The 20,711-nt window shown below is 35.2% G+C and overlaps 2 protein-coding genes across 2 annotated transcripts; both read right to left on the bottom strand.

The window, feature by feature from the left end:
- Positions 1-4,611: 4,611 nt before the first annotated feature.
- Positions 4,612-5,547, bottom strand: LOC126492047 (olfactory receptor 6C2-like). Its single transcript, XM_050128151.1, has one exon. The coding sequence runs from the start codon at positions 5,545-5,547 to the stop codon at positions 4,612-4,614; it is 936 nt and encodes a 311-aa protein (XP_049984108.1).
- Positions 5,548-19,192: 13,645 nt separating this feature from the next.
- On the bottom strand, positions 19,193-20,130 carry LOC126492046 (olfactory receptor 6C68-like). The gene is given in 2 exon segments (XM_050128150.1): positions 19,193-20,058; positions 20,061-20,130. Coding segments are annotated over 2 exon segments (936 nt in total).
- Positions 20,131-20,711: the final 581 nt, after the last annotated feature.

The raw sequence follows: 20,711 nt of genomic DNA, 5'->3' as shown, positions 1-20,711 counted from the left end.
CACTGTCACTTAGGTTATTATGGAAATAATAATATTATTCATACATATTCTACGCTGAAACACTAAAAATGAGGTGCTTGTGAGAAGCAGACACATTTGAACTACTTCAGCATCCTGAGCCATGATTTTTTTGTTAACATGTTCTCTTGTCAATATACCAAAGTCATATTTTGTCTGTTACCTATATCGAACAATTTTTAGCAAAATTAATCAAACACTATAAGTTTTTGTTTGAATTTATGGACTTTGAGCAGGGTGAGTATTTTTAACCACACAACATTCATAACATTTTTTCATAGCTTACCTTTGTGGCCTCATGTGTGTTTTATCTGTCACCTTCCTTTATTGTAGTTTTGAGACATTTTTTTTCTTGCTGATGTCTTTATGTAACCCATTGTGATTTATTATTTGTTAACATAACTCTGTTTTCTTGAACTTTTAATCTCTAAAAATTATTACTCCTCATATCAGTCATACAACAGAATATACCTGGAGCACATGTCCAAAATTAAATGTTTGATGTCCATACCTGTATTCTATTTTACTTTGTATCTTTAAGTCAAACTAATACGTCATGATCACTAAGCTTTTACAATATGTTACATACTGAACTTTTGCAATAGGTTACATACTGAACCTTTACAATAAGTTACATACTTACATTCTTACTTAACCTTTACAATAGGTTACATACTCACTAAACATTTACATTAGGTCACATACTCACTAAACATTTACATTAGGTTACATACTCACTAAACATTTACATTAGGTTACATACTCACTAAACCTTTTCAATAAGTTTCATACTTACATACGTACTGAACTTTTACAATAAATTACGTACTTACATACATACTGAACCTCTATAATAGGTTACATTAAACCTTTACAATAGGTTACATACTTATCTATCTTTTATTGTCTGTGATCCAACCTCCAACAGCACAGGGCTCAAAGGGAACCCATACTACGTGAGGGGGTAAGGCAAAAGACTCTCTCTCTCTCTCTCTCTCTCTCTCTCTCTCTCTCTCTCTCTCTCTCTCTCTCTCTCTCTGGTTTCCTTCTATATTATTCTTTATTCTATATTCTTGTTTTCCTGGTGGTTCCCTTTTTTCATCCTGGATGTTTTACTTCTAACTCAATCTGTATTCTTGATGTTTTTTTCCCCCAACTTTATCTTTATGCTTTCTTATTCTCTCATTTCTGATGTTTCCCTTCTAACTCTATGTTTTTGTCCTTACAGCTTAAACACCCCAGCAAAATCTTTTACACAATATAAAGACTACAATGTGGTTACATTCTGCTTTTCAAGTAACTGATGACAGTAAAAACAAGTGAAAAACAGCATGTCATCCTTATCCCTTCCATGAGTGAACATTTTACATATGACAGGGGAAAAATTGTCCCCAAGAAACCACATGCATTCTTACACAATCAACTTGTCATAGAGTAAGAGAGTAAAAGCAAGCAAGCTATTTTTCTCTGTCAGGTCTTTTACTGGCACTTTGCATTTTGCAGTTACAAAGAAAGGACCAACCACTTTATTGCCTATCTTGAAAGGTAATCTTATAAAGAATCTTAAAAGAATCACAAATATACACTTTTATACACGGAAATCAACCATTCAGCTCTACCTTAAGTCTTTAGGATGCATACCTACTCATCGATAATTTTTTATATCAGGATTTTGAGGGCAGAAATGGGTAGAAGGAATTGTTCATCACTTTTGGTCATCAACCAATCCTAGCAAGAAAGGCATATCCTCTAATGATAGTTGAGCTGTGGCCTCCGTTCTCATATATAACCTTATGAATGGCTATACCTATCCAATATCAAATACTCTGAAACGATATTTAAATTGGGACTACATTAGAGATACCATTCTTAATTTTAACACAGTCTGTGAAGACTTTAACTAGAGAAACATGGGATCTGAATCTCAAAAAGAACCAGTAGTTGAAAGGACAGAATTCATTCTATTCAAACTTCTGGCAATTGTTCATTGCCTCGTTCTCTCTTAGTTATTTAACCATAATGATTCTTCTAAATATGATTCTGGTGATCACTGACTAAATCTATTCGTGTCTACAAAAATAGTAGTCTGGGAATACATATGGGTTTAAATTTTCTGTTTTTAATCAATTGCATCAACTCTCCAAATAAGAATGCAGTACCGTTATAAGAAAGTAATTTTCTTACTTCTTTTCTCCCTGAAAAATAGTTTCAAAGGAATGTCTGGAAGTTTGAGAAGAGCTGAAGTTCTGAACCATTTTTCTCAGAGAGAGGATTTTCTAGTATAAAGCTTGATACTTATTAATGTACTATATCTACAGCAAATAAAAAGAGTCCTTAGTGGCTCAGACTCAGAAATAATGAATTATCTATGGGAGCAGGGCCTATGGAGATTCGATGAAATATCAAAATCACTTAAAAGAAACTGCAAGGGAAATGTAGAATCTAATTAAAAGAAAACCAAGCCCAGTTTCTTATAATTAAATAATTCTTTTTACTCTGGGTGCAAAATATTTTGGTCTCATTTTCTGTATTATCAATTTGCTATACAGTAAATAAATTACATAGGCTTAAAATATCACTGTTTTATTCTATGAAAAATGTTTTAACATTATTTTTAAAAATTAATTAATAAATATCAATCTGTATATGTGTACATGATGTGTGTGCCACAGTGATGTGTGGATGTCTGAGAACAAGTTTGTGGAGCTGTTTCTCTTCTTCCACTATTACATGGATTTAAGGGATCAAATTTAGGTTTTCAGGCCTATATAAGTATCTGTTCCATGAAGACTCTTGATGGTCCTGCATTTTATTTTTGCAAGTCAAACTATGAGGCAGAGGAGATGGCTCAGTGCCAAGAGTAAAGTGCTTGATGTGAAAATATGAGGACCTGAATTCTAATTCTAATATTTATTTATTATTATACAATATTCTGTCTGTGTGTGTGCCTGCAGGCCAGAAGAGGGCACCAGTTCTCATTATAGATGGTTGTGAGCCACCATGTGGTTTCTGGGAATTGAACTCAGGACCTTTGGAAGAGCAGGCAATGCTCTTAACCTCTGAGCCATCTCTCCAGCCCCCTGATTTCTAATTCTAATTCCCAGGACCCATTTGATGCTGGTTACAATAATGTGACCCTCTAATCACACTTCTCCTATGGATATTGGGAAGTGAAAGCAGGAGAATCCACAGAAGCCGATAGGCCTGAGTTCCTGGTGATTAACAAAAGGGTGACATTATTACAAATAATGTAGAATTGCTTTGGGACAATGATCTTGTACATGGAAAAGGTTTGTTGCTTCTATTTGTTTAATAAAATACTGGTAGGCCAGTAGCCAGGCAGGAAGTTTAGGCAGAGCAACCAGACTAGGAGAATTCTGGGAAGAGGAAATACAGAGACACAGTCACCAGTCAGACACAGAGGAAGCAAGATAAGAAAGCTTCACTGAGAAAAGGTACCAAGCCACATGGCTAAACATAGACAAGAATTCTGGATTAATTTAAGTTCTAACAGCTAGTTAATAATAAGCCTGAGCTAATAGGCCAAATTGCTAGTCTGCAGGAGGCTTGCCTGCTGGCCAACTAGTCAAGTTGTGGTGGGTGAGAGAGAGCCTAGAGACTGTTCTATCCATCTGGGGAGCTGGTCACTAACCTCTTAGTTTGCTCTGTGCAGTCACCACAAAGGTGGATTCTCAGCATGTTCACTGGAAGGAGTAAAGTAGGGTGTACCACCAGGATCTGATAGACCACTGGGAATTGTGGCAGAGAAGCACAAGTGACCACAGAAGGTGATCTGCTACAGAGCTGGGAATGACCTTGGGGGAATGTATTTGGAGGAGAGCGAAGATTGCCTACTTGATTCCTCAGCCATCCATGCTATAAGGGGAATTAAGTACCTGCCTTATCAGTTTTTCCCACTGTTTTGCATTAATTTTCATGTTTTTAGTCTTCCATTCATTTCCTGATTTTATATGAATGCCACGTGTCTTAGGGTTTTGCTATCACAGCTAACTATCCCCAGAGAAATTCCAGGAAACGTTGTTCAACAAGAACTTAAATCAGTTTCTTGTTCACCTAAATGGTTTATGGAGGTTTCAAATTTGATGGTCATTGGGAAGGTCTTCCTAGAGTGTTTTTGAGAGGAAATATTAAAAAGATTCTTCATAACTAACATGAAGCATAAAAAGTTATTTTGAGAAGTGCAGTCTTTTTTCTAAGTGTCAAAATGGGTAATGAATACTTCTATAGGCCACATCTGTCAATGGTACATATCATTTCCACACTCACTTGATTAGCTCCAGCATAAAGTAAAAAGGCAGACCTGAAAGTGTGGAAAAAATGGTAGAAAACCACCAACTATTGTGTTTCCAGGAATAACAGCCAGACAATAATTTTAGGTTTCCTATAAGACTAAACATATTCAAAAAGTTTATTTTTAATGAAGGCAAAGAATATCGTGGTTCATAGTATTTAAGTTGAAAGAGAAATTGTGAGTATAAAAAGATTAAAAAACAAGTATGAGTAAAAATATAGTACAGCTTCAGATTCTGTGCTCTTTCACCCGTCCTTCAGTCTAGCATGCCTCAGTTTATTTTACACCTTTGAGAGGAGCACAAGTTTTTTAATTGAGTAATTGAAGGCTTGTTTCACTTGCTTGTTTCTCAGTGCATAAATAAAAGGATTTAACATTGGTGAAATCGATATGATGAGAAGTGAAATCCCTTTATTGATAGCTACGTCACTCTTGGATGAAGGTTTGATGTAGATGAAGAAGCAGCTGCCATAAGTAATGGAAACTACAATCATGTGGGAAGAACAGGTGGAAAAAGCCTTTTTCCTTTGCTGGGCACAGGGAAATCTCAGAATGGTCTTGATGATGTAAACGTAGGAAAGGACAACACACACAAAGGTGATGATGAAGGTCAGCACCGCACCAATTATCACCATCTGCTCTAACAGCCATGTGTCTGAACAAGAGATTTTCAGGAGAGGAGCTGCATCACAACAAAAATGGTCAATGATGTTTGAGTCACAGAACTCCAGGCCCAAGCCTAGACTAATAGGTGGGACAATGATGACCAATGCTGCTATCCAACAGAAGAAGATGAAATTCTTGCAGACTCTGCTATTCATGATAGTCATGTAATGCAGAGGTTTACAGATGGCCACATAGCGGTCATAGGACATGACAGCCAGAAGAAAAAATTCTGTTGCTGCAAAGAGGTCTATAAACAGTAGCTGAGTGACACAACCTGTATAGGTAATGGACTTGTCCCCAGATGATATGCTATATAAAAATCGGGGAATACAAGCAGTTGTTAGTGAAATTTCCAAGAAGGAGAAATTTTTGAGAAAAATATACATAGGTGTTTTAAGGCTGGGGTCAGTCAGAGTGAGTGTGATGATGGTTATGTTCCCAGAAAAACTCAACATGTAAGAAAGAAGCAGAAAGATAAAGAGAAGAATTTTCAGTCTAATGTCATCTGTCAGACCCAGCAAGATGAAGGTTGTCACTGTTCGGTTTCTCATTTTTGGTTATTGTCTCTTGACCAGCCTGGCTGAAAAAGAAGAAAGACATTATTTACAAGACTTCAGAATTTAGTCAGATGCCAACCTCACGACAAGTTAGCTTACCATTCCTCTACTGCCATTGGGTAGTGAAGAAGCAAGCACACAGTGCATGCTGGTCTTTGATCTTCCTTTTGTGTCACACAGCAGCTCATATATTAAATCATGGAAGTCATACTGATATCCTATGTCTGCAGTCTAGCTGGAATCGATGCTACAATTACCCTATTACCCAAACCACATAAGGATATTACTAAGAAAGAGAATTATAGACCATTATTACTCATGAACATTGATGCAAAAATTGTTGACTGAGTTTTCTGTCTGCCTTTTCCCTGAAGTCAATGTCCCAAAGCACAGAGAGTTCTATATTAGTTATAAACTGATAGGCCTAGCCCAGGCTTCTTATTAACTCTTACAACTTATATTAGCCCATTATTGTTATCTGTGTTATCCACATTGCTTGGTACCTTATGTGGCCATCAGTCATATCATGCTTCTTCTGGGGTTGGGTCTGGACTCTGTGTCCTCTTCCCAGAATTCTCTTGTTCTCATTGATCCACCTCTACTTCCTGTCTGGTTGTCCCGCCTATACTTTCTGCCTGGCTACTGGCCAATCAGCATTTATTTAAAGTAAAATTGATAGAATATAGATCATTGTCCCACACCTAAATATACTCTATAAAATACTGGCAAATTGAATCCCAGAACACATCAGACCCATCATCCACCATGATTAAGTAGGTTTCATTCCAGAGATGTAGGGTTTGTTCAGCATACAAAAATCTGTCTGAAGATGCTGAAAAAGCTTTCAACAAAATACAACATCCCTTCACGTAAAAGGTCTTGGAGAGAGCAGGTATACAAAGAACATACCTAAACATAATAGAGGCAATATACAGCAAACCAACAACCAACATCAAACTAAATGGAGAGAAACTCCCAGTGATCCCATTGAAATCAGGAACAAGACAAGGTTGTCCACTCTCTCCATACCTATTCAATATAGTTCTTGAGGTTCTAGCTAGAGCAATAAGACACCAAATGGAGATCAAGGTGATACAAATAGGAAAGGAAGTCAAACTCTCACTGTTTGCTAATGATAAGATAGTTTACATAAGTGACCCTAAAAATTCTAACAAGGAACTTCTACAACTTTTAAACACTTTTAGTAATGTAGCAGGATATAAGATTAACCCAAAATAATCAGTAGCCCTCCTGTACACAGATAATAAATGGGCTGAGAAAGAAATCAGAGAAACATCACTTTTCACAATAGCCACAAATAGCATAAAATATCTTGGAGTAATTCTAGCCAAACAAGTGGAAGGCTTGTATGACAAGAACTTTAAATCTTTGAAGAAATGAAAGGAGACACCAGAAAGTAGAAAGATCTCCCATGCTCTTGGGTAGGTGGAATTAACATAGTAAAAATGCCAGTCTTACCAAAAGCAGTTTATAGATTCAATGCAATGCCCATCAAAATCCCAGCAAAATTCTTTATGGACCTTGAAAGAATGATACTCAACTTCATATGGAAAAGCAAAAAATCCACGATAGACAAAACAAGCGTGTACAATAAAAGAAGTTCTGGAGGGTTCACAATCCCTGACTTTAAACTCTACTACAGGGCTACAGTACTGAGAACAGTCTGGTATTGCCATTAAAACAGACAGGAGGACCAATCGAACAAAATCAAAGATCTGGATACTAATTCACACATCTTCCAACACCTGATTTTTGACAAAGAAACAAAAAATATCGAATGGAAAAAAGAAAACAAATGGTGCTGGCATAACTGGATATCAACATGTGAAAGAATGAACATGAATCCATATCTATCACATGCACAAAACTCAAGTCCAAATGGATCAAAGACCTCAACATAAAGCCAGCCACACTGAACCTCATAGAAGAGAAAGTGGGAAGTAGACTTGAACACATTTTCACAGGAGACCACTTCCTAAATATAACCCCAGTAGCACAGACACTGAGAGAAACAATAAATAAATGGGACCGCCTGCAACTGAAAAGCTTCTGTAAAGCAACGAACAAAACAACAGCTTACAGAATGTAAAAAGATCTTCCCAATCCCATATCAGACAGAGGTCTGCTCTCCAAAGTACATAAAGAACTCAAGAATTTGGTCATCAAAAGAACAAATAATTCAGTATAAAAATATAGTACAAATAGAATCAGAGAACTCTCAACAGAAGAATCTAAAATGACTGAAAGACACTTAAGTAAATATCCAACATCCTTATTCATCAGAGAAATGCAAATCAATACAACTCTAAGATTCCAACTTACAGGTCTATGAATGGCCAAGGCGAAAACACTGATGACAACTTATGCTGGAGAGGTTGTGGGGAAAAAAGGAACACTTCTGCATTGCTGGTGGGAATGCAAACTGGTACAGCCCCTTTGGATGTCAGTGTGGTGATTTCTCAGAAAATTAGGAAACAACCTTCCTCAACACCCAGTAATACCACTTTTGGGTGTATATCCAAAGAATGTTCAATCATGCCACAAGGACGTGTGCTCAACTATGTCCATAGCAGCATTGTTTGTCATAATGAGAACGTGGAAACAACCTAAATCTTCCTCGACCGATGAATAAATAAGGAAAATGTGGTACATTTACTCAGTGGAGTTCTACACAGCAAAAATAAAATAAAATAATGACATCTTGAATTTTGCAGGAAAATGGATGGAGCTAGAAAACATCATTTTGAGTGAGGTAATCAGACACAGAAAGACAATTATCACATGTACTCACTCATTAGTGTTTTTTCAACATAAAGCAAAGAAAACCAATCTACAAACCACAATCCCAGAGAACCTAGATAACAATGAGGACACTAAGAGAGACATACATAGATCTAATCTACATTAGAAGTAGAGAAAGACAAAATCTCATGAGTAATATGGGAGCATGGGGACCTTGGTAGAGGGTTGAAGGGGAGGGGAGAGGCAGGGAGTGGAGCAGAGAAAAATGTAGAGCTCAATAAAAATCAATTAAAAAACAAACAAATAAATAAAATACAGGCTCATACAAAGAATTGTTTTCCCAGCTTGCTAATGGAAGTGTGGAACTGACTCACCTGGTTACTTGATTTTCTTGATGAAAACCCTGGTGGCCCCAACTAGCTGCAAGTTTCATTTCTCTAGATAGTGAAGATTTTTTTCCTTTGATATATTTACAAGAAGGTGTTTCAATAAAGGTATATTTTTATAAAAAACTCGAAAATGAAGTTCTCTGTGTTTATTTTTTTAAAACACATTCAATAGCAGTATATTTACTCTCTGTATGGCCATCATTTTTATTCAGTTCCCTGTAGGGAAGTCAGGGAATGAGAATATGAAGAGCTATATTCTTTTATTCTGTTTTTGATCCACCATGGTTTAGTTTGAGATAGTCTTAATACTTTGTTATATATGACAGTGTGACCTAGTAATATCACATCAAGAGAGTAGGTAATTTCTTAAGTTTATTTTCTCTTTCCATTTCCTTTATATTCTATTTGCACAAAATTATTTTTGCTTTTCCACTTTCTACTTAATACATGAACTTATTTGTTCTAAGTATGCTTTAAACTATTTTGGCCAAAATTATCACTATTGGGTTCCTTAATTTTTTTAAATATTTGTTCCATTGTATGATTTTTAGTTGGTAAGCTTTCTCTCTCTATCTGTAGATTGTCTTCTCCCTCTCTAAGTATTTTCCTTTAGTGTGCAGAAACTTTTTAGCTTGGTGCCATCTTGTCTGTCTCCTTTTCTTATGTTTTCTTCTGGTTATTTTGTTGTTTTAGGTCTTACATTGAAGACTTCTATTGCTATATCAAAAATAATTGAGAACAAGCCAGTGCTGCAAGTGTGTGGAGAGAAGGCAGCCCACCATTTAGGTATCAGGAATGCACAATATTACAGATATGTTACAAAATGACATAAAGGTTTTTAAAAAGTAAAAATAAAATTACGATGTGGTTCCAAATCTCATATCTTGTTTTATATATAAAATTTTCTCCATCATATTAATTGGAAATTAAATTACCACATTGTGGACTTGGTTTATTCAGTTAGAATAGTGTCCTTTTTGTTCCACATATGTTATTATAGATGGCAGAATTTCCTTCTTACTTAAGTTGTACAGTATTTTATTTGGCATATGTATCTTATTTTATTTATTTATTCATCTATTGATGGATGCTTAGTTTTATATATTGGAATCATTAATGATGACAAAATGAACATGGGAGTACAAAAATAGCTTCAAAATCAATGCAATTCTTTGAAAAATGTATTTCAATGGATCTAGAAAGAATTATATAAAAGTTTGCAGAAGTTATGCTGAAAATGAACATATTTGTTTTACCTATATGAATAAAGTCATAGAATGACTTCTAAGAATTTTCTTTTCATATGATCCTCATAGCAAAAATTCATTGATATTTTGAGACTATCTTTAATATTATAGTAATTGGTCTGACTCTCTATAATTTTTTTCTATCTACTAATGTATAAAGGGAGAGAATATTTCCTGTACTGTTATAATTTTTAGAAACGATGAGCTTTCTATTCTTATTGATGTCTTTGCATCAGCATCCTTAACAATATCTAGTTTATGGAATTATTGTGATCATTTGTTGAATAATTCCCCAAGAATTCTTGGTGGACCATAAGCTAGAGTCAGTATCTCAAATTCTTTTGTCCATTTATGTCTTCATTTTACTTTTCTTCCTTTGCTCCTTAACTTGCTTCAACATTTTTGATAATTTATTTTGTCACTAATAAATGTCCATTGTGCATACTATATTTTTGTTCTTGTAGTCTTGATTAAAATGAGAATTTTTAGTGCCTCTAATAACCTTCTATGCTCATCTAGTGAATTAACAAGAGGAGGAGTGAGGCTTTTGCAATTTGGAGAATATGTCAGGAGGATTCTAGATTTATTTCTGAAGATGTTATTGTCTTCACTTTCATTCACTTTTTTATCAATGCAATTGGATTTTTTTCACAAATCCAGATAAGATTATCTTTCCAAATGTGTTATGAAAAATTTTGGTGTGTTAAGTGTATTTTGTAAATAAAGAATTCTACTTTTTTTTCTTTTTCAAGCTAGAAAAGGTTTCTTATGAAATTTATAGCTCAATTGTTACTCATGTTTTATGAATTTTACTTTGGAAGAAATCCAGAGGTGCATTTTCTTAAAATTGATGGATTGAGGCATGCTGTGTCTTCTAAGGTAGTTATAAATTACAGCATCAGATGTTCATAATCAGACAAATACATCTGTTTTTTAAGCATCTCTACAGAATAAGAGAAACTCAAGTGCTAGAAAAACAATTAGTTGATAATCAGGTAGGCTTCATTATGATTAGGATATCTTCCTTTCAGAGAAGATCATTCAGGAACTGAGCCCATATATGAAAATTCCACTCTTAAGTTTTCATGATGTATTCTAACTCATAGCAGAATTGCAGATTTAAAAACTCTCTTGTCTGACTAGTAATGTCTTTTCCACTTTGAACCTGAATATGAAATGAATGTTCTGACAAATCAATTCAGTTTAGGTATACTTTTAATATTGAATATTTCAAGTTTACTTGTTATGAACTAAGTAATCACAACACTGCAACTATTTTGGAGATTTCATGAAGGATATTACAGTTTCCCTTTGTATACAGATCGATGAAAGTGTCATTGTGGGTCACTTCTGTTTGCCTTTAAAGTTACCTTGTCCCTGAGATTACTCATGAGCTTATCAGAGCATATTTTTTATATATGATATGATTGATACACATTAAATAATTAGGAGAGGAGGGGAGAATAATATATGACCATATTCATTCTGAGGATGCATATATAAATTATTTTCAATAAATCCTATTATTTTGTATATTTAATTTTTGTAGGACAGAAAAATTATGTTATAAATAAAGGTTTTCTTGACCAGGAACAATTTAAGTATCAGCTACCTCTGATATTTATATGGACAAGTGTGACTACTACAGAGGCTAAGAAAATGGGATGGTGGCAAAGAAAAAAAAGAAGTGATCAAACTTCAGAACAAAGGAGTAAAGCATACTTACTCTTCTGTAAGGCAATCATGACTTAAGGTGATCTATTATATTTGTTTTCCTAAAGGTGAAGCTGATAGTGCAAGACCTTGTGAAGATGTACATGGAGAGATAATTCTTTTACAAAAGATAGTGCTGTTTTTTTGTTAGCTTCACATTAAAGATTTCATTTCAGTCTAAACATAGTAACCAATTTATTATATCTCAAAACTGAAATGAAGGCATGTAAAATTATTGTTAGAGTATTTTGGTCGATAATTTCCAATTTCTCTGGACAAAAAGAATTTCAAATTGTAAAGAAAGGTGACTGTTTTATTATGCAGTCTTTTATGGATATGTGGAGGATAAAGAAGGAGTCCTTTGTGGCCAAACACAAACACAGTTAATGAATGTGATAATCACTAATTGGCAGAGTATCAAACAGTAGCAACAATGGGACTTGTGTCCTCAGAGACAGTCATACACAACAGTTTTATTAGACATATTCTAAGTATAAATCAATAACTGTCTGGCAAATGAGCAATTCAGAATTTTATGAAAATTCTGTGTTTACCTTAACTCATAGGTAAGAAAAGATAAAACGTTGCTTGATATCTGTTTTGATTGAAAAAGTAGAAATATACTCAAAGGAAGTTAATATCTAAGTGTAAATACTTTCTACATTAAAAATAAATAATTTCATCATATTCTATACTAAAATACCCTCCTCATTGGCTTGTGCCTTTCCCACTCTACTCTCTCCATCTCTGCACAGATCCAAAAGACATGGACATTGGGAAAGTATTAGTAGAGGGCTGGAGTTGACTGGGGTGGGCAGAGGGAGATATGAGAGGTGCAGAATGAGAGTAACCAGAATGTGTTACATATACACACATAATTGTCAAAGAATAGATTTAATTGATTAAAAGGAGATACCTAAGTTTTTCCATATTCTTGATAAAAATTCAGCTGTCAAATATGTCACCTTTTCAACCCAAGGGAGGAAGAGTTCAGGATAACTGCTCAAATCAATTGATGAAAAGTTTTTGAAATCTTAGAAATAAAGAAGACATCCAACTTTATGACCTGTTTCACAGGTTCATCTGGAAGATACTGAAAGAACAGAAGAATGTGTTAGAAGATGCTTTTTGCATAGGGTATAGAGTGAATGAATTTAGCCGGGCAGTAATGGCACATGCCTTTAATCCTAATCCTCGGGAGGCAGAGGCAGGGAATCTTTGTGAATTAGAGGCCAGCCTGGTCTACAAGAGCTAGTTCCAGGACAGGCTCCAAAGCTACAGAGAAACCTTGTCTCAAAAAAAAAATCCATAAATAAATAAATAAATAAACAAACAAATAAAAAAGAATGAAAGAACTTACACATAGTTTATAATTAAAAAGATTGTCACCAAAACTGTGTAGGTCCTTAACCAGTTTAACAACTGGTAGAAAATGATTTGGACAGACATACAATCATAGTATGTGTTCCCTGAATTTTTTTCTGAAATATCTTTGCTAGCTGTCGCTGATGATATAATTGAACAAAATATTCTATTTGTGTCAACCATATGTTCTATTTGTATGAATTACATTTAAAATTTTTTGAAAATTATGCATTAACAGAATTCATATCCTTATAGAAAGAAATAGCAAAAGTAGAAAATATATATTTCTTAGTAATAATTGCCAGAATCTTTTTCTTAAACAAACTGGTTAAAGTCTATGAGTAACGTGGCATCTGGCCATTTCTAAACCATTCTCTGTTGATCTAATAGTTTTTCAGTGCTGATTTACCTGGGTGTGGCATAAAAGATAGACAGCAAACAACATTCACAACAATGGAATTCAACAATGTAGCGAAAACTCAAATTAAACAGCTATTTTTTTCCTAATATAGATGTCGTCTTCCTTTATAGAGTTTTTTTTAGAAATAAGTCATAGCAATAAATTTTAAAATAAATTGATGAGCCCTTCTTCCTTCTAAATGAAATAAAAATACAGCTTCATCCTTCATGAACTTAATTCTATTCATTCTTAGAATAGAATTCATTTGTGATTTTAATTTAAATATAACATTCTTCCCTTTCCTCTCCTCTTTTCATACCCTCCTTTCTCCACTGTCCTTTAAATTCTTTTTCATCAATTGTTATTCCATGTGTATATGTATTTCATATACATTTACCTATACAAAAAGTTTCCAAATATAACTTGTTGAGTCCATGTAATGTTGCTCGTATGTATGTTTTCAGGACAGACCTTTTGGCAACAAGTTGGTGCATTTGTGGGAGGGGCACCTCTTCCAGTTTTGTTGAGTTGTTCATAGTTCTTTGTGCAGGATTGAGGCCTAGTGGATTTTTCTCTGTGAAGTCTTATATGTTCATTGGTGTCACCCTTATTCAGCTCATTTTTAGGTAGTCCTGTTGTGGTGGCTTTATGGGTATAGCTTCTGATGTTACCAGGAAGTACAGCCTTCTAGAAAACTTCATGACACTTTGGCTTTTACACTTTTTCCAACACTTTCCCCACACTGTTCCTTAATCCTTTGTTGTGGGAGTATTTGTAGATGTATCCTTTGAGACTGTGCTCTACAACTCTGCATATTGCTCTAGTTAAGACTTCGAGTGTTGAAAAGGAATAGAGAGAATGAACAGTTTTCTTGTTACTGGTTTGATTGTGTCTAGAGATTCTCTACATTGAGCATGTAAAAAGGTTGTCATAGGTACCCTTTATCATGTTAGATGTGCTCCCCCCTCCTCCTCAGTCTCCTGAAGGTTTTGTCAGAAAGCTATGCTGATTTTTGTCAGCAGCCTTTTCTTTCTTTTTTTTTTTTTTGTCAGCAGCCTTTTCTGCATATGTTGTAAGGAGGTCGCTTGTTTCGTTCCCAGCTGCTCAGCCCCAAAATAATCACACAGAAACTGTATTAATTAAATCACTGCTTAGTTCATTCATTTTAGCTTCTTATTGGCTAACTATTATATTAATTTAACCCATTTCTATTAATCTGTGTATCGCCACATGGCTGTGGCCTACCCAGTAAAGTTCCCAGTATCTGTCTCCAGCGGCTCCATGGCTTCTCTCTGACTCTGCCTTCTTTCTCCCAGCATTCTGTTTAGTTTTCTCTGCCTAGCTCTGTTCCCCTATAACTCTGCTATAGGCCCCAAACAGTTCCTTTATTTATCAATGTTACAGAGGGAAATCTCACTTCATACATATATTGAGATGATCATGTGATTTCTGGCTTTGAATCCATTTATATGACTTATTGCTAACAGAATGTGCATGGGTATAGGGCTATCTATTGGAGCACAAGTAGCCTTTCAGAGGACACATCTTTGAAAAAAACCTATCTCTTTCCTAGAACCCACCAGTTGCCAATAGCTTCCCAAGTAGGGTTGAGACCTCCTGACCACCCTCCCTCTTCCATGCTATGATTTATGTCTGGCTTGATCTTGTGTGGGCCTTGTGCATGCAGTGAGAGCCATTGTCAGTTAATATGTGTGACTGCCCTGATGTGTCAAGAAACATTGTTTTCTTATAACCATCCACTGACTCATTGTAAATGGAGACTGTACTTTTGGTTTTAGCTACCCAGACCTGAATAATCACACAAAAATGATTTTAATTACAACACTGTTTGTCCAATGGCTCAGGCATGTTCTTAGCTAGTTCTTACATCTTAAATGAATCCATTTCTATTATTTTATATTTTACCATGAGGCTCATGGTTTGTTGCCTCACCTCTTGCCTCTTGGGCAGCTACATGGCATCTGCCTGACTCTGCTTTCTTTCTCCCTGCATTCAGTTTAGTTTTCCCATGTAGTTATATTCTGCCCTGCCATAGGTCAAAGCAGCTTATTTATTAATCAATAGTAATAAAACATTCACAGCATACAAAGGGGAATCCCATATCATCTCCCTTTTTCTGTCAAAATAAAAAGAAAGGGTTTACCTTCTACATATAACAAAACAGGTATCCAACAAGAATTACAGTTACAATATTTAGTCTATTTGTATATGGAAAATATTCTATCATCTATTTTATCTTTGTGAGTATAAAGTTTCATATCTAATTTGTCTTTTATCATAACTAAGGAAAATTGTAACTATAACTATATGTCTTCAATTCCATCGAAGACCCCAGAAGGATATAATATTACCTAAGTAAACAGGAAGTGCATTGTGAGCAACTTCCAAAACTCTAGAATTGACAGAGACATCTTGCTGCCTGTACAGTCACCCAAAGTTCTTCTGTATCATTGGGATATCCATCTGCAGCCTACAGGCCCATACTATATGGTAGACTCTCCCATGAAGCAGGAAATTTGAAAGAATGTTTTGTCTATATTGGCAGTTTGTCATTCACTTTCTTGTATGTGCTGAAGAATGTCTGGAAAACTTTTCATGAAGGAGGAACCTTGAGGGGCTATATCACCTTCTTTTGGCAAGTTCAGTAGTCATTTTTATGTGGGGCCTGCATGCCTAGTTTATATAGCATACCATCAAGCAGTCCCTCAAGAGCAATTTCTTCCTCAAATGGCTAGCCTTGTCACATTGAAGGCAAATTCCATAATAAGTTTCTTCAATCCCCATCAACCTCTCTGAATTAATTGGTGCTGCTAGAAATAGTCATGTCTCACTGTTAATAAAAGTCCAAGTTCTTAAAACCTTTTAAATGCCATATTCTGTGTCTTTAAATTGTTGAAGATTATCTAACTGAAATATATCTCTATCTAGAAGACCCAACTAGCCTAACTATATTTGACAATTATAAATGACTGTCTATTAATCTGTAATTTTAAATTATACATTACATTTTAAAATGAGCTATATAAACATAATACCTCATGCAAGAGTAGAAATACAGATATAATAAAACTGACCTTAAATTTGAATCAATAAACCAAAGTCCATACCAATGTTTATATCAAAGTCCCATTATTTTATTTTATTTTAGAAAGAGATTGATTGTGACCATTAGCTACTTATAACCAACCCAATGAAAACAAACATTTATAAACAATCATTTATAGAATGATTGGGCATTGTTTTCTCCAAACTCCTGTATGCTGTTTCTTGGGCGAAGCACTTTTAGGGTTCATGGACACCTTTCAGTGGGTCTTGTTCCATCAGACTACATTAGCCTGGAAGGAATCCACACGTTCTCTTCTTCTGTGGAAACAAAAGCAGAACCTCTTTTCCAAAGTAACATATCCATAGACTCAAATTTTGAAGTCAAGATACTTTTAAAATATATATGTTGGTTTAGTTGAGCAGTCCAAGAATCAATTTTTCCCCCAGCAGTTAACTTATTAACAGTCAAAAAATCCAAAGAAAACACAATGATACACATAATCCATTCTCTGTGTATATTCCATCTTTACATGACTATTTTTTACTCTACTACTTTTTAATATTTATTTTACTTTTCCTCCTTTTATCTATGACTGCCTGTGTTCTTTATTCTCTCTCTTCTGAGCCCATGTACATTTATCCAACAGTGTGACCCATTCAAAGTTTTTTTTTTTTGTCTGATTCTGCCTTATTGTGTATCTGTAATCTTTTCTGACCTGGAGAATTTTTTTTAATTGTTAAGAAGGTGTGTCTAGAGCTAATGCTGCAGCTTTGCCTGTTGGCTTTCCCCTGTCCACTATGGCAGAGGTATGTTTACAGCCTCTGTGAGCCATGTTAACTGCCCCAGCTCTAGAGACACAGCAGGTCTATGTCACCATTCATCAACCTATAGCACTCTGCTCATAAAACCCACTTAAGTACTTTGTAGCAGGACTTCCCAAAAGACCCAGAGCCATTCATGCTGCCAGCACAAACAAGGAAGCTGTCTCTTAAAGAAGCTATGCCTCTGCTTACAGCCAGCAAACAGAGGCTAACTGAAAAAATGTAGCTACTAAGAAGCTCCAATTGAGTCCTGTTTTTGTGGGTCTAGAAACTTCCTCACCTTTTTAAAAAATGCTTTCTTAGGCTGTATGTGTATGTGTGTTGCCATTATGTAAATGAATACTGTGCTTTCATTTCCCAGCTACCCAGACCCAAATAATCACACAAAACTATTTTAATTACCACACTGTTTGGCCAATAGGTTAGATGTATTCCTAGTTAGCTCTTTCATCTTAAATTAATCCTTTCTATTATCTTATGTTTTACCACAATGCTCATGGTTTTTTGCCTCACATCTTTTTTCTTGGACAGCTACATGGCATCTGTCTGACTTTGTCTTCTTTCTCCCTGCATTCAGTTTAATTTTCCTGCCTAGCTATATTCCGTCCTGTTATAGACCATAACAGCTTTTTTTTATTAACCAATGGTATTAAAACATATTCACAGCATACAGAGGAGAATCTCACATCAACTCATAATCTTTCTATATACTCTTCAATAATTATCCTATCTTTGAACTTTGGGTTAAGGAAGCATGGTTTAGATGTCTAATTAAGGACTGAACACTGTGAATTCTTGCCTGTTGGCCAATTGTGGTTTTCCATGTTATTCATCATCTACCATAAAAGACGACTCTGAGATGAGGATTGAGAGATAAACTTATCTATGGGTATAGGTCTTTAGGAATCAATTTAATACTTTCTCTTTAGTAGTTGGTTTAATACTAGGTCTATTTAGCAGAATAATAACAGGTTCTCTCTTAGGGCCTATTACCTACCTAGACTCATTAACAGTACTGGGAATGAATTTAATTTTGTGTCTTAAGTCTAGCTAGAAAATGGTTGGCTACTCACATAACATTAATGCCACCAGTAGAGTAGTGATTATAACTTTCCAAACTGTTATAGCTTTCAAGGCTCACAGCTGGATATGACTGATGATTACTTTGCTCCCCAAATGTCATCACTATGCCTTTAGGAACTATGACAACTAGTCAAAAGCATGAAGCTTCCAGGTGAGCACCAGTTTGATTTCTCTATGTTTTGTTACTCAAGCATTTGGTGTGTTCAGCAACAGGGTGTTACTTCTGGAGGGCAACCGTTGGCAGTAGTATGTAATGTTTGTGGGGTGGTCGATGTGACCTCACCAATCAACAAGGTCAAAAGAGGTATTCCATTAGGCTTTTTATTTATTTACCTGTGATATGTGGCAGGAGCATTGTTGCCCCATTAAATGATTCTATTTAAGCCCTTTTATATATGTATACATATAATGTTAAGAAGCTTCTAAAGTTTCTATTTTTTTCTTTCCAGAAGACTTTCAGTATTAATTATGACTTCTCAAATCCCACTTCTGTCTTTTGGTCCATCTCCCACAACACTTAACCTTTATTGTTTTGTTAACTCCAATTCTCCCTTCATACCTTGTGAGTTGTATCTCTCTGTCTTTTCTTAAAAGCTGATGGCTCCCTTGGTCCCTTATTAGTTTCGTGATTTCTGTGGGTAGTTACACCACCACCACCAACAAAGGCACCACAACCAACAAAAAGCATAAGAGGTAACATAATTGCCTGTTGTCCAAGAAAGTACAAAGCTTGTTATTTATAATGAAAAACAAGAAGAGAGGACACCTTGATTTGTCAACTTGGGCACACTTCACTTCTTTAAAAGAAATGCAATTTTCTTGAGTAAGTCATGAGAAGCTTGTTTAACTTGCTTGTTCCTCAGAGTATATATGAAAGGATTCAGCATGGGTGATATGGAAGAAATAAGCACCGACACACCTTTGTTAATGGTTACCTCTTCTTTTGCAGATGGTTTGATGTAGATAAAGATGCAGCTGCCATAGGTGATGGAAACCACAATCATGTGTGAAGAACAGGTTGAAAAGGCTTTTCTCTTTTGCTGAAGAGAAGGGAATTTTAGAATTGTCCTTATGATGTATATGTAGGAAAAGACCACACATATAAGAGTAATGATGAAGGTCAATACTGCGGAGACTATTACCATCTGCTCAATTAACCATGTGTCTGAGCATGATATTTTCAGAATAGGATTTGCATCACATCCAAAGTGATCAATGATATTAGAATCACAGAATTCCAGACCCAAACCTAAACTAAGTGGTGGTAGAATAATCATGAACGCAGCTATCCAACAAGAAATAATCATTGTTCTACACACCTTGTTGTTCATGATGGTCATATAGTGCAAAGGTTTACATATGGCCACATAGCGATCATAGGACATAATGGCCAGAAGAAAAAATTCAGCCACCCCAAAGAGATCTGTAAAAAATATTTGAGTTGCACATGCATTGTATGTAATTGTTCTGTCTCCTGTTGAAATACTGTATAAGAATCTTGGGACACAGGCACTTGTAAATGAGATTTCTAGGAAAGAGAAATTTTGGAGGAAGAAATACATGGGAGTTTTAAGGTTGGGATCCACTGTGGTGAGGGTAATGATGGCTAAGTTACCAGTTACACTCAATAGGTAGGTGACAAATAGAAAAATAAAAGCAAGACCTGCAATTGAGGATCATCTGTGAGTCCCAGGAGGATGAATGTTGTAATTGATGTGTGGTTTCTCATTATCAACTTCAGGAACTTTCCAAACCTAAATGTTAATGTCAGGGAGACTTGACCTGTCGAATTCAATGTCAAAAATCATCAATGATGAGCATCTTCATAACTATACATTCAATGTCTATGTGTTATTTTTATTAGTGTGAAGAATTTTAGTGACAAGATACATGCTTGTCCATATATATTCATGGTTTTAGTTAGGTGTGCAGGTGAGTGCAGTTTATAAAACATATTAGGGAGAAAATTAAAACAAAGCTGCAAAATAACCTCACCACAAACTGCACTCCTTTCTTCCCCATTTCTTCAGAGCTACATTCTGCATCAGTTAATTCTCAAACTGTTGCTATCTAGCTTCTAATCTTATTTACTTAAAATGTGCATTGCATATCTTTCTGTGACTTAACTCGTTATAAACAATTAAACAAATATAAATGTTTTTATATACATCAAGCAATATTTTAACTGTACCACATATGAATTACCTTACAATAACCTACAAAATATGGATGCCTATTATCTCCAGGCTATTTATTTTTTTAAAACGTATATGTGTATGTACTTATTTGTGTGTGTGTATGTATGTATGT

Source organism: Alexandromys fortis, unplaced genomic scaffold (genome assembly GCF_014885135.2).
Source record: "Alexandromys fortis isolate MF-2015 unplaced genomic scaffold, M_Fortis_MF-2015_v1.1 scaffold_263, whole genome shotgun sequence".
Lineage (NCBI taxonomy): Eukaryota > Metazoa > Chordata > Mammalia > Rodentia > Cricetidae > Alexandromys > Alexandromys fortis.
The sequence above is the reverse complement of the archived record's forward strand: the minus strand, read 5'-3'. Positions and strand labels throughout refer to the sequence as shown.

Bases quoted from the DNA above. Each gene is read 5' to 3' on its own strand.
- LOC126492047 (XM_050128151.1), bottom strand. From the start codon at position 5,547: ATGAGAAACCGAACAGTGACAACCTTCATCTTGCTGGGTCTGACAGAT.